Here is a 13,617-nt window from a genome sequence, read left to right as displayed (position 1 = left end):
TTCAGCTTGGTACTACTCTGGTAAAATCATCTGGCTTGTTGTTGACTCCAAGAAAAGCCAGTGCCATGCAAGAAATAGAAATGAACTCCAGCAGGCACTCCAAGAACACTTATTGAAGCAGTAGAAGACTCGGTTTAAACTCTTTCTTGAACATGGGCGTGAATTTGTAAATATTCCTCCCATACCTGTTTGTGTATTTAGATTATGTTGTCCTTAAACTAGATATTGAGACACAACTTCTCAGTCTAAGTGAGTTTTCTAATAACAGGTATAGAGTCATATTCTTCCTCAGCTCTCTTATTCCAACTTATGAATCTTTAATTATTTCCTGTGAATTAGAAGTCCTTCAATAGAGGACAAAAACCCAAACTGAATCTCAAATTTAAGACAAGACAGTTTTATATGGAATTTAAAAATGGATTCCTTCCTGCTGAAAAGATAAATTGAAACTTTTCTTGTATTTTAAGCTGTAAACCCCTGTGCAAAAGAGCAATGCCGTGTGTCCCAACTATTCAAGAAGCAATAGGCATAAACTGAAACATAGGAGGGTCCGTCTGAACATATAAAAATGCCCTTTTACTGTGAGGGTGTCGAAGCAATAGCACAGGTTTCCCAGAGAGGTTGTGGAGTCTTCATCGCTGGACATATACAAAAGCCATCTGGACATAGTCCTGGGTAACTAACTCTAGCTCTGCCTGCTTGAGCAGGGGGGGACAACACCCAGTGACCTTCTGAGGTCACTTCCAATCTCAACTGTTCTGTGATTCTGTGATTCTATTCAGAAATTCATAATCTTTGAAAAAAGGCTTTCAGGAAAATGGATGTGATCCCAAATGATGAGCAAATTTCTCAGCAAAACTTTGTCCCATGCTCTAACTAATTGCAGCTACATGCATTGTTAGGACAGCTTTCTCAGGAATCTGTGTATTTCATATGGAGACCAGGTACCCAAGTCTGGATTCCACACTTGAAGCTCAACATCCTCCTAAAGTCAGATGTTTAAAGTCCCTATTTTCTACATATCTAAATCCTTTAACTTATCTGCTCCTTAGCTCTTAAAATTATCAGTGCTTAAACGTGGCGTTTTTAGACATTCACTTGTTTTTAATGGAAAGATTTTATTCTTGCTTCAGCGTGCCCGGGCTTCAGAATGAGAAGCAAATCATTGAAGCTAATACTTCATATCTTTGTAGAAACTTCTTTATTTATTTTACAGAATTGTATCCATTCATCCTGTCAGAATCGACATGTTTTACATATATAAAACTTTGTATCTTTACAAAGTTGTATAAAAGCCTATTTCTTTAAAATGTGCTCCATATAGTATATCTGACAGGGTGTAACCCCTGAAGTAGCCTTAGTGCCATCTTTAACCCTGCTATCTCTGGCTTAGTTAACTCCTACAATAACAAACATCACTGCTACTTTAAGTCTTGGTTGCCTACAACAATCCTCTTGTAACTGGTACCCTGAAGAAGATAACCATATTTTTACCAGTGTCACTTATGCTGTAACATGATCCTGAGCTATGCCATTCAGCAGGGAAGGTGAAAGTAAGAGTGGTGTAAGGCTGAGGCAATCCTCAGGTACCTGTTTAGGACAATTTTACAAGCTATTCATCCTGCTAGAGTGGGAGCCAGTGTCTGGCCTTGGAGGTCTATGAATGCAGTCAAAAAGAACCCCTGTTTTAACAGAGTAGTGTTAACAGGACATAGATTTGCCAAGAAAACAGTAATGGACATGAGGGAATACCATTTTGTCTTGCAGAGGAAGCTAGTAGAGGCCAAGAACATAGAAATGGACATTAAACATTTAACTCTGTAATGGAAACAAAGAGTTCCCTGTCTGCTTTCTGGACAGTCTAAGAGAATAGCACCAGAAAATCACATGAAAAGTTGGTGCTTGCAGGCTAACTTGTATACAACCATGATGGCCTGTTCAGCCACACCTGGTGTTAACTGTATTGGGAAAGAAAGCAAAGATTTTTAAGAACAGAGTGGTCACAGAGATAATCTATGTACCACACATATAATTACAGTTGTACTACTGTATGAAATAATAATAGTAATTCAGGTATACATATAAACATAATTGCCGGGATAATGTATCTAAGAGATGGTTCCATATGAAATTTTGTAATTTTGTAACTCTGTAAAAGTAAAGAATACAAACTACTGTCTAAAAGACTTTATTGGTAACTTTGATTGATGGCTTTTATCAATCATATATTTAACACTAGTAAAATAAACATTTTTACTGTTTCTTACACACTATGCATTGTTAAAAGTGCTGTGCCTGGAAGAGCTGTGGAAAAAATGCCTTTTTGTGGCTGCCACACATGGGCTTTTTTTTTTTTTTTAAGGCAGAGGGAGAGTGTTATGGGGCAGAGGGTGAGACAGAGTGGTAGAAACAAGGGTAGGGAAGAAGCTGCAGGAGGAGTACTGTCCAGGAGGCACTACAGCACAGAGCACTTCTCAGGAAAGGAGATCTCTGTAGGAAACCAGAGAAGCTGTGTGGGGTTTTGTGTTGTTTAGGCAGGCACGGAAATGTGCTAGCCTGAAGCTTTACTGGAGGGAGGACACTGTGAGGCTAGGGAGACATTTTATTTTCAGCTCTTTTTGTTTATTATGTCTTTAGAAGGATACTTCATTTTAATTTTTATTCGAAAAGATAGCAGTAGAGCTGTGACAGATGGCTGAGTGATTTTTATACAGAATACTTCTAAGACTAGAAAACTAAGATTTTGGAGGTGGGAGGGGGTTCATTAAGCTAATTCTGCTTATTCCCAAGGTTAGTACAATTTACTATATGATGATTCCTCCATAGTCCTGTGTGACAAAGGCCTTGAGAACAGTAATAACCAAGCTCATTTGGAATGAGAGTTTCAAGTTGAATTTAAGTTATCCATGGATTATACAAAGACACCAGAGTAGCAAAGACCAAATGCAGGAGGTTTATTTTGGTATTGATTCAACCTGACATATCAGAAAGAACCATCCCAGGAACGTATCAGATTCTGGTTAGGAGGAAACTCATTTCAGTTGCTTTCATTCTGTCAAATCACCCCTAACTACCAGCAGGGCAATTTCACACATGTGTGTGCACACACATATACACATGATAAGACAGGGAAAGGGCTTGTGCTTCACTTGCTTCAGCTGAAGTGGATGTTCAAGACAGTCTCAGACCACGTTTTTAGCTTATGTGCCTTCTTTCTTGAGTGTTCTTTTGCAAAGCAAAATTGCTTCTTAATTCATTCAAACTTTTTTAGAAATGGGGAATAACAATACAAATCTTACCAGCCCTTGACAGTTTATTGTGCAGCTCTCTCCTGTTTCAAATTTGTCAGATTGAAAATATATGGTGCTTACGTGTTTCACATAAAAGAGTGCTGCCATTGCCAATGCTGACATATTTAAAGGACAGGCAAAGTAAACTAGACAGTAATCCTTATTATGGGTACTGTACTTAAAATAATTAATTCCAGCTTATAATAGTACTGAATGGGGTCATCTGAGGCTGAAGAAAACCATTTCAGAAATGTTCCTTTGGATTTTCAGTAGTTTCATGGTCTGTTCTGGCACTGAGTTGCCCATGATGATGGAAAGTCATCTACCATTGCAAAAAGTTTCTTATTTAGTATACTCTTTTTAAATTATACATTTCACTGGCACAATTTTTTTTCCTGCCAGTCAATTGTAAGATATTAAGGGACAGCTAGAGAAACATACTATTTGTTACCAGAAAAGAAGTTGAAACATATTTAATCTTTACAAAACAGCACATAATAAATCAACCATTACAAGAACAAATAGCGTTTTGAAGGACATTAATCAACAAAGTGTAATTATTCCAAAATTATCACACTAACATCAACTATCTGAATTTAGACTTTTTAAAAGTAGTATTAGTCATTTCATAGACATGGCAACAATAAGAGTGGCAGCATCATCATAAATAGCTTGATTAACACAATGGAAATATCAGTGACCTAAAATCTTTCGGAAAAAACGATGATTTGGCAATCTAAGTCCTAAAGATGAGATTTTCTGCAAGCTCTAAGAGTTACAAATGAAATCTGAAACTCAAGAGAGACCACAGATGCAGAAATCCTTCTTATTTCCCCCTGAGGTTTGTCTGATGTGGAGTTTGGACAACTTCGATACTCATTCAGTTCAGCTGCAAGAGGGAAGTGCCTGCTGCATAAGATAGCTGGGTGCAGGCAAGCAGAGTCTTTTTGTGCTTAGCTGCCCGAGAGTGAAGTATTGCACAGGGGGGAAGGGGAGGTGAACTGAGCTGAGCATCAGAGTGCATGTAAAGAAAGCAACTGAGCCAGGATGGGAAATGGGAAGGCAAGGCTGGATAGCACCTCACAGTGCCATCAAACCATTAGACCACATGCCTCTGAAATCTGCCTCATTATTGCAGAGCAATGACTGGGACACCATGAGTGTTCCCTTTTGTAACACACTTCTAGCATAGCTCTATTTTCCTGTGGCAATGCAAAAGAGGAAGAAGATCCTTAGGAGACATTTCCAGGAAAGAAATGTTCTCTCTGTGGATGCTAGATCTTTTAGGGCCCTCTTTTTGAAGGTGCGGTCATTAGGTAGAAGCTAGAGACAATGATTTCCAAGTTCACAAGCTATACTGCATGCAAGAAATCATAGGGAGGGCACTACCTGTATTTCTTCCCCAAGCACCAAGGAATATATCATAAGACTTCTCTTATTTGTAAAAAATATTTATTGGATATAGCTAATGACTGCAGTGGAATTACATTTACTCAGTTCTGCATACTCGACTTTTCTAAAGATCTGTGGTCAGCCAGCAGATTATTAAAAGCCATGTACACAAATCTGTTGGGGAAATGAGAAAGAAGCAAAGGCAGATACAGAAATACAGCTAGACAGGAGAGCTGTGGTACCAGTTTCATATAATATGAATACCCCATCATGCATCAGCAGGTTTCCTAAATTATAAAAGGCTCTAAAAAAGAGTGACCTTCATGCAGTATTTAGGCTCATCTCCTACTGTAATATTGCCAAGATGACATTCATCATACATGTTAATAAATTCACAAAAAAAGGAAAAGCATTGCATTCAACTTAGTATAACATCAAATTTATCATACTATATATTTCAGTGGTGTGATTCTTTATTACCTATTAAATCTTTTCTCAAAATTGTATCAAATGGATTTCAATGAGTGTTCAGTATATTATTAAACAAACCCTCAAAATCCTTAATTTTGATTGTTTGATATAATGAAATAAAAAACATTCAGATTAAGACTCCCCAGAGAATGGACACTTTGTCCTAATTTAAAAAAAAAAAAAAAAATCACAGTAATTTAGTATTACAGCAGCAGTAGAATTTCAGTAAACCCTATTGTTTTATGCCCTTAGCACTGTCATATTGATGCTTTCCCCATTAGTCAAGGAGATCAAAGAAATCTGATGTCTCACAAGGGGTTTGAACTATGGTGAAGAGAACTCAACTCCTGGTCAGTTTTTGAACACTGTCCAAATCAGATGAACAAAATGTTGCTGTTCTCAGATGAGACCTGTGTGAAATGGGACTGATAGTCTCAGGAAATTCAGAATGAAGTAAAGAACCTTTTGCTTTGTGTATGAGTTTGACTCATGCCCAGCTCTGTAGTGAATCTCTCAATTGTTCTACAGACTTTTATAATTTATTCTGTAGTCTCAACCCTTTATTTAGTAGCATGTACCTATAGTTTCAACCTGTTATTATGACTCTATGCAATAGCAAGCGGTATCAGTAGAGATAATGGAATAAGGCAGTAAAGACTTTTTTTTTTTTTTTTGCTAGGCAGTGAAGATGTTTATCTTCAGTATTGTAGATATTTTTTTAAATTAATTGAATACATGTCCATAAAATAAACTATTATATTAATTTTAATTTTAGAAAAAGCATATTTGCATTTTTAAAAATGTATATATTGGTTCGTCAAGCTTTAAGAAATATTTGGGCTATTCATATCCAACTACACCGACAAATTTGATAATTCCTGTGTCAGAAAACTACTTGTTCAGTGAATGACTCCTGTTTCTCATTCTTGAGGCTTCTTGTCTCACACTTTGCCTATGCTAGATAGTTTTACTCTGAGGTTATCCTAATGTCACTATGGTTGTTTCAGAAAAAGGCATTTGTGATTCTCCAGTGCAGTGGGTAAATAATCCACTGCTGCCTCTGCTGCAGTCTGGAGCACTGCCTTGTAGGAAGTCCTTGCTGTGTATTGTAAGTCTGCCACGGTGAACTTCAGGACATGCAGCTCATCTCAGAGAACTGTGGGATTTCAGAAAAAATCAGTATGTCCTGTCTCATAATTTACTTTTTTTTCTTAAGATGACACAGAACTGACAGTGCACCATCTGATAGCAGCCCGCAGTGGTCAACTTCCATGGAAAACCTACAGCCTGTTTCTCTATTGCTCTCATCTTGCTGTTTTACATGTTGCAGAGCTGCTATAGCTTACACATGGTTCTTGGGAGGTGCTTTTTGTTGTCCAAAGGTTTTGAAGCTGTGGCAGATCATTCCAGATTCCCATCAGAGCTTAATCCTCCCACTCAGTGCTTCACATGCATATGGGCTCAGTGAATGCACATGGAAGTGGTCAGCTTTGCTTCTCCTCAGATCTTCACAAGTACACTACAGAACTGCCATTTTCCCTGCGCTAGAAACAGCTGATCAATGCAACATGTATGTTTCCAGAGGAAAAATGGCAGCAAGATGGACAAACAACGTGTACAGTCATAGAAGTAGATTGGAACATACAGATCTGTGGGGCTAAAATCTTGCAGGTACCTACAATCTCATCCATAAAACCATGGAGAAAACCCCAGTGTAGAATGCAAAATATCTCCCTAATGTCGCTTACCATATGAGGGTATTGGGAACAACTTGCCAGCAAAAGCCAGATTTGTATGGGTGCAGTGACAAAGCAAACATAGGAGGACTCTGCTAGAATAGGTAATGTCAGTCTCAATGCATTTCCAGAACTTCTGCTACCATGCTTTTCTTCTGTCAGTTCAGGCCTTAGTCACCTTTCCATAACCTTATCCATAAATACCACAAGCAGATTGTTAGTTCATACGGTTGGCATGGAGGCATGTAAGTAATTGGGCTTCATGCTGAAAGTATAGGAGCTGGTTAGATAAACACTTATCAGGAATGACATGAGTATTCCTGATTCTCTTTCATAGCAAATCCTTTCCATTCCTATTTTCTTGATGATTTGGTGGTAAACCAACTACTTGGCATGTCTATTGAACAATTACCTTTCCTGTGTCTCAGCTGCAGGTTGCATGAGACTGCTTCAGTCCTATGACAAAGATTCAATTTAGGATCAACAACAATTTTACAGTAAACTACAAACTAGTGCTAAATTTAAAATATTTGTTTACAGACTGTTGCAACACCAGTAGCAACCCAGGTCTCACAGTGGCTGACTGATTCTTTTCAGCTGTCCATCACACACACATAAAAAACCAAGAACATTCACAGGTGTGGAAAGACACCACAAATGTACAGACATAAGTGGCAGAGATTCTGCAGCAAACCCTGCTCATGTCAACTGCACACAGGACATATCTTATTATTCTTATCAAAACTTGATGTTGCCTTAGAGACTGACATATGTCCTACAGTCAGCAAAGGTAAAAACAAGCTAAAAAAGTCCTTCTTTACTTTCACTAATCCAGTTGGGTGGGAATAATGAACATTAAGTTGTGTAAGTGTACTGCATCCTGCTCTGCCCAGGAAGCTTAGTGGGGATGAAATACCCATCAGAAAGGATGCATGACAGGGTACCATATGATATGCCCTGTCCTTGATCTTAGATTTCAAAATATGTACATTTTGTGTAGTACCTCGCTAAATGATTCTGGCATCTGAATATGAAAGATTAGTAGGTGCATTTGATTGGGTCAGAGCTATAGTACTGCATTTCACCTAAGCATGCTGTCATTTACGTACCTATATATTCTATATCTATGTATATGTACACATAAACATATGTAACCCTCCCTAAACATATAGCTAACATACTTTGACTGAAACAAGACAGACATACAGGAAGAAAATTCTCAAATTTAGATACAGTTTGGACTTTTAAAAATCATCGTACAATGCTAATTCTAAAATACTTATTTCTATCTTGGTTTTGGAAACAGGAATCAATCCATTAGTATTTGGGCTGGAAAGTGAATAAACAGTTTCATTAAGGAGACATGTTAGCTCCAACAATGTTTATTGGGGCAAGCCCGCACTCTGGCTGCATATGGTGCACCTTTAAATAGGGCTGTTAAAATACCAAATAAAATGTCAGTCCGTCAGGTCTGGACCTTTTATAAATTGTTTAGACTGGGGATAATTTGGGTTTTGTACATCATGCCTTGCAGACGTGCAGCACAGAGATAGGAAAGGAAAGGGGGCAGGGAGGAGGGCGCGGGGCAGTCAGCCTGGCAGAAAGGCACCTCCTGGGCCATCGCTCTCCCCGCCAGCCACCTCGTCTTCCCCCTCACTGCACACCCCTGTTTGCCTCCCCTCTCTCTGGGTGGTATCCTGAGGTTACGCACGTGACTGAACGACCATATTAAAAAAAAAAAAAAAAAGTAAAAAGTCCATTTCAAAAGGCAGCACTACAGCCACTTGCCAGAGATGTGCACGCTATGAGTAACTTCACCTCGGGCTGTAGCAGCCCTGCGCTGTAAGAACCCACCACTCTTCCAGGATATCAAAGGCCAGCGAGGCCTGGAAGAGCCGCCGGGGCTGCCACACCTTCGTGGCCATCCTCCCGGCCCTCCTCCCGCCATCCTCCCCAGAGCAGCGGGCTGAACAACGCCTCCCTTCAGCCCCCCTCGCTCCACCGCCCCAGCGCTCCCACCCACGGCGCGGTCCGGACCTCACCTTCAGCTCCCGGGAGGCCACGCGGGCTGCCAGCTCGATGACACAGCCCACCGCCATGCGTGCCGCCCCGGCGGAGTGCAGCTCGTTCCAAACGGTGTCACTGTCCACCTGAGCAAACAGCCGGCCCCGGGAGGAAGGCAGGGAAGAGAGGGAGAGGGAGAGGGAGAGGGAGAGCATGAGAGAAAACAAACCCGTGAGGGAGGGCTGGCAGCGTGACAGCCCATGTACAATAACATCAGTCTTCCGTCCTGGCCAGCTGAAAGGCCTTCTGGACATGGCTTTGCTTATGCTTTTTCTCTGCACAGGCTTTTCCAATGGAAACACATTCCTGTCATGCCTCGCTGCCATTCCCTGTTTAGATTTCTCATTACAAACAGTGTTACATCGGCCGGGCCGGGCCTGCTTGCCAGACGCCAGACGCGGTGTGCCGGGCCCTCACGCCGGCGGGGTGATGGGGACCTGCCAGTGCTGGGGCAAAGCATCTGGTGGAGATGGCCACCGCGGGCTCCGGAAGCCGTCACAGGCAGCCCGTGCCACCAAAACTCACCGGTGAGTGAGTGAGTGAGGGGTCATTACCCCTTTTTTTAAAAAAAGAAAAGAGCCGTAAGCGCTCGTCTTTCCTACCCAGGCAGGAGTCATATTTGAGTGACTGAAATCAGAACGATTAATTGTTTGAATTAATTTCAGTAGTCACTATTGCCATAGACAGAAAATAAAATTAAATAAAATTAAATCAAATAAAGTGCAACCCTTTCTGTGTCTCCACTTTTGACGAACTGATAATTTTTGGCTGAAAGGTTTTAGGTCCCACTTTGTGACAGATGACTGTGGTTATTTAAAGCAAAGAACATTTTTTGTGCTTGCTAAATGAGTAAGCGTTACATGTTAAACATGACATGAATATTATCTAAAATACAAGGATAAAATATTATAAAAATAAAATATTACAAAGGAAATATTATAAAGGTGGCTAAGCAGAACAGCTCTACAGCTTCAATCAGTATGCTAAAATTTTACATCTGAAATCTATTTTTAGTAACTCTTTATTTATTTTATACCAATAACTATAGGTGAAATGTTGTATATCCTTTTTATGATATTAGGGCTAGCACACATGATGGTCTGAAAAAGTCATTCAAAGAGACAGCCAGACTTCCTCGATGCTCCATGGGAAGTGCATTTAATTGTATCATACTGTACAAATTTATCATGAAAAGAAAAACGTTTAGGGATAGACAAAATACTGTGGCAGATGCTATTTGGATAACTTCCAAGCACACTGAGACATGTTTTCAGTTTGAAGCAGAAGCTTCTGTTCCTAATTTCTTTTTTTTTTTTTTAAAAAAAAAAAAAAAAGGAATGAAAGAAAGAAATCAAGTAATTGAAAATGGATGCAACTGCTGCTCAACTTTTGAGGTTCTAAGGAATTTCTCTGATTAGTCATTTGAAACAGAAAGAAGCTTGATCTTCTCTACACCTGTCAAATATCTTCACCATTACTGTTACAATAATATTGTATTTCAAACTACTAAAGTGATCTTACTTTTCAGTGTGCTGGACCCGAGTTCTCTATCGTTCCTATCAGTTTTGTGTGCATGGAGCAGAACTAACAAAAATAGTTTGTATTCATAGTAGACCTGAATAAGGAGACTGGATTTTGCTCACAAAGTTTAGAATAAGTTATAACAGCATACTGTATTTACATCCAAGAAACTAAAAATATTGTACAAACACAATTAAACATCATTAGTTTGATATGGGATGATTTATTATATTTGTTTTGCAGATTGGTAGCTTGAGATTGAAAGAAATTAAGTAGCTTTCCCAAACACACACACAAATCAATAAGTAACTAAGAAAATTACAAGAAGAAATAAGAAAGAAACCAAGTAGGAAAAAAAATAATGATGCATTTAACATTAGGCAGACCTTCAGATTGTCTCTCTATTGCTTTAAAGCAACTGTGAATCAATTTTCATTTTTAAAACAAATAAAGAGATAAATAAGTAGAGGTCATTGGTTAAATCAATTTAATGAAACCATAATAAAGTTTGAGAAATACTGTGCAGTACTTTAAATAAAGAAGTATCAACAAGAAGGCTGGGAGGGAGTACTTTCTTACAATTTTTATGGCTAGCAAATTAAGGTTAACGTGAAGGAGTGGCTGATGAAAAAGGTTCAATGGCAGCTGCTCAGTACACCAGGGCACAAGCAGGAGCCTGCAGCCTCAAAGGGACTATGATTCATTTCCAGGAAGACCGATTAAGTTAAAATTGTAACCACAGCTTGAGAGTGCCCACCCTTCAAGACAGTTGTCAGCTCTGACACATGAGACGGCAGTCTCTCCAACCACTAAATGCTTAGTATTGGCCAGGACACGGCATTTATCATCTTCTGCTTTCAACTGAGTGTGAGAAGACTGAACTGGGACAATAAGACCAAATATCTTCCACTGAAAAATTTGCCTCAGACCACGTGAATGACTGCTACCTCATTTTACCTGGACAGGAAGTAAAAATGGACAATCAGGAAAGAAAACAGCATTTCCTGAGGAATTTTCAAAAATTACCACCTAAATATACACAGGAAATTCAGGATATTTTAGCTGATCTTTTGGGCATGGTACATGTAACAAATAATAAACTCAAAGCCAGGGGTAGCCAACTGAAGCTGCATACCTTAGTGCACAGTTATTATAATACAAGAAAACTAACATAAACATATGAATAATTACCCTGAAAAGGTGCAGTATTACAAACTTAGATGTCAAATTCTATTTCATATTTATACAAAATTAAGACTGAATTTCTGAGGAACATATCATGAAGAAAAACCTAGAAAAACTTCCATCATACAATCAATGCTTTAGCTGTAATGACTGGAAAATGCCATCTCACTCCGTTTTATATATCTATTAGTTCTATGTATAGCGTTAAATGTTTCAGGTGTGCAATCACAGATTTTTTTTTTAGTGTTACTCAATGTTTGCTTTGTAAATTACTGTTGAAATACAGTGGTATAAATGGCAAGCCCATTAAAATTACAGCTACTAGCTGGCCCAGTTGCCAAGCTGTATATGAAATGCAGCTATGTAAATTCTTACTAGATATGCTTTTCTTTATTCCTGTGAGGTGAAATGGTTGGATTATACACAAGTAAAGGGAATAGGATTAGACACTGTGGTTTCTGGTTCTAGTTCATGTATATATCACATATATCTGACAGTCTAGATGCTGAGTATGCATGAATTTGTGACAAACGTGATGCTTTCTGAATCACAGACTATGAAAAAGTCAGATGGAATTCTATAAGAGGTTATTTTTGTTCTGCAAGTGCTTTGGAGCCACAGAAGAATTCAGTAAAAAATTTACCTTGATTAGGAATTTTTTCAGAAAATTTTAAAGAACATTTGCAAAAAATACAGCATTTGTAGCTTAATTCTGACAGAGAATCTTAACCCCCTTTTTCCTGCCTAATTATATATATATATTATTTTCATTTAAAAGTCCTTTAAAAAATTGCCAGGGTAGGAAAATGTTCTGAACACCTAACCAAATGAAAAACCCCTATTTTTTTTAAAGTATCAAAATGTCAGTGTTAAACTATAAGCATGCTACACATTTTGTTATCAAAAATCCTATCACTTCTGCAGCTCTTCAAAGAAGGATTGTGCATGATAGTGCCAAGAGCCAACAAACACGAGCCCTGTGAATGCTGACTTTCTAACACACATATGGATTTACTTCACTCCAAGTTTCCTGAATGAACACTGTAGGTTGTAGGCTTTTTCAAGCACATCTAGTATAGCTCAATCATTGGCATCTGTAGCAAAGCTAATACTCTGTAAAGCTACAGATGATAGAAATTAAGCTACCTGTCCCTGAAGTGGATGTGGAGGCATTAAAGAGGAAGGGAATGACTTAAGTGAAATGTAGGTAACTTTTCCTGACTGAATATGACTTATGTTTCAGAAATTCCCTGCTTTGCACTACAAAAAGAACTTGATATGAATGCTTGCTGCAAGAAATATCTATGTGATAACTTAACTTTCACAAACTTTAAGCATACTTAAAACAAGCTAAGAAAAAAGAAACCTTGCAGCAGAGACTTTTCACCAGATAGAAAGTTTGTCCCATAACCCCTCATGGCTGGAATATTTCATACTGAGGAAGACTGACTATAAAGTTTGAAAGTTACCAACTCCTTATACTGTGCTCAGGTTGTGGCACGTGTATATGAAGGTAGAGAGGAAGGATATGGCAATACATCTGAGAGAGTTTGTTTACCTAAAGGCCTTTCTGAAATCACTGCAGCTGCTGAAACTGGAAATGTTACTGCTATTTACATTTATCTGAAACCTACCTCAGAGAAGCAAAAAAGTAGCATGAATAATAATTCTAAAGCATCTTAAATAGATATTTATAACTGTCTTTTGTTTCATCTGTCCTTTCTTCTGCTAAAGAACCTCTTCATTTTTCACCCTCTGTTTCAGTCCTCCCTCCTCTGGAAACCTCCTGGGATCTGCCCAGTGGTCACTGGATCACAGTTCTGCTGACCAGAGATGCTGCTCCCAGTTGGACACACCCTTCTATTTTTCAAACCCTGCATGGTGTATTCATCTGTGTGAGTTATTTCTCTTTCTTAAATACTTATGATATACTCTGAAGTTACCTTAAATACACATTC

The 13,617-nt window shown here is 38.7% G+C and overlaps 1 protein-coding gene across 1 annotated transcript in view; it reads right to left on the bottom strand.

Moving 5' to 3' along the window:
- The window catches only part of HDAC9 (histone deacetylase 9), a 485,060-nt gene that overhangs the window by 106,353 nt on the left and 365,090 nt on the right, over positions 1-13,617 (bottom strand). The window contains exon 18 of the mRNA XM_055706591.1: positions 8,932-9,039. Within this exon, the coding sequence (XP_055562566.1) occupies positions 8,932-9,039 (108 nt within the window). The remainder of the gene's footprint in view (positions 1-8,931; positions 9,040-13,617) is intronic.

This window comes from Falco cherrug, chromosome 4 (genome assembly GCF_023634085.1).
Source record: "Falco cherrug isolate bFalChe1 chromosome 4, bFalChe1.pri, whole genome shotgun sequence".
NCBI classification, from domain to species: domain Eukaryota; kingdom Metazoa; phylum Chordata; class Aves; order Falconiformes; family Falconidae; genus Falco; species Falco cherrug.
The sequence above is the reverse complement of the archived record's forward strand: the minus strand, read 5'-3'. Positions and strand labels throughout refer to the sequence as shown.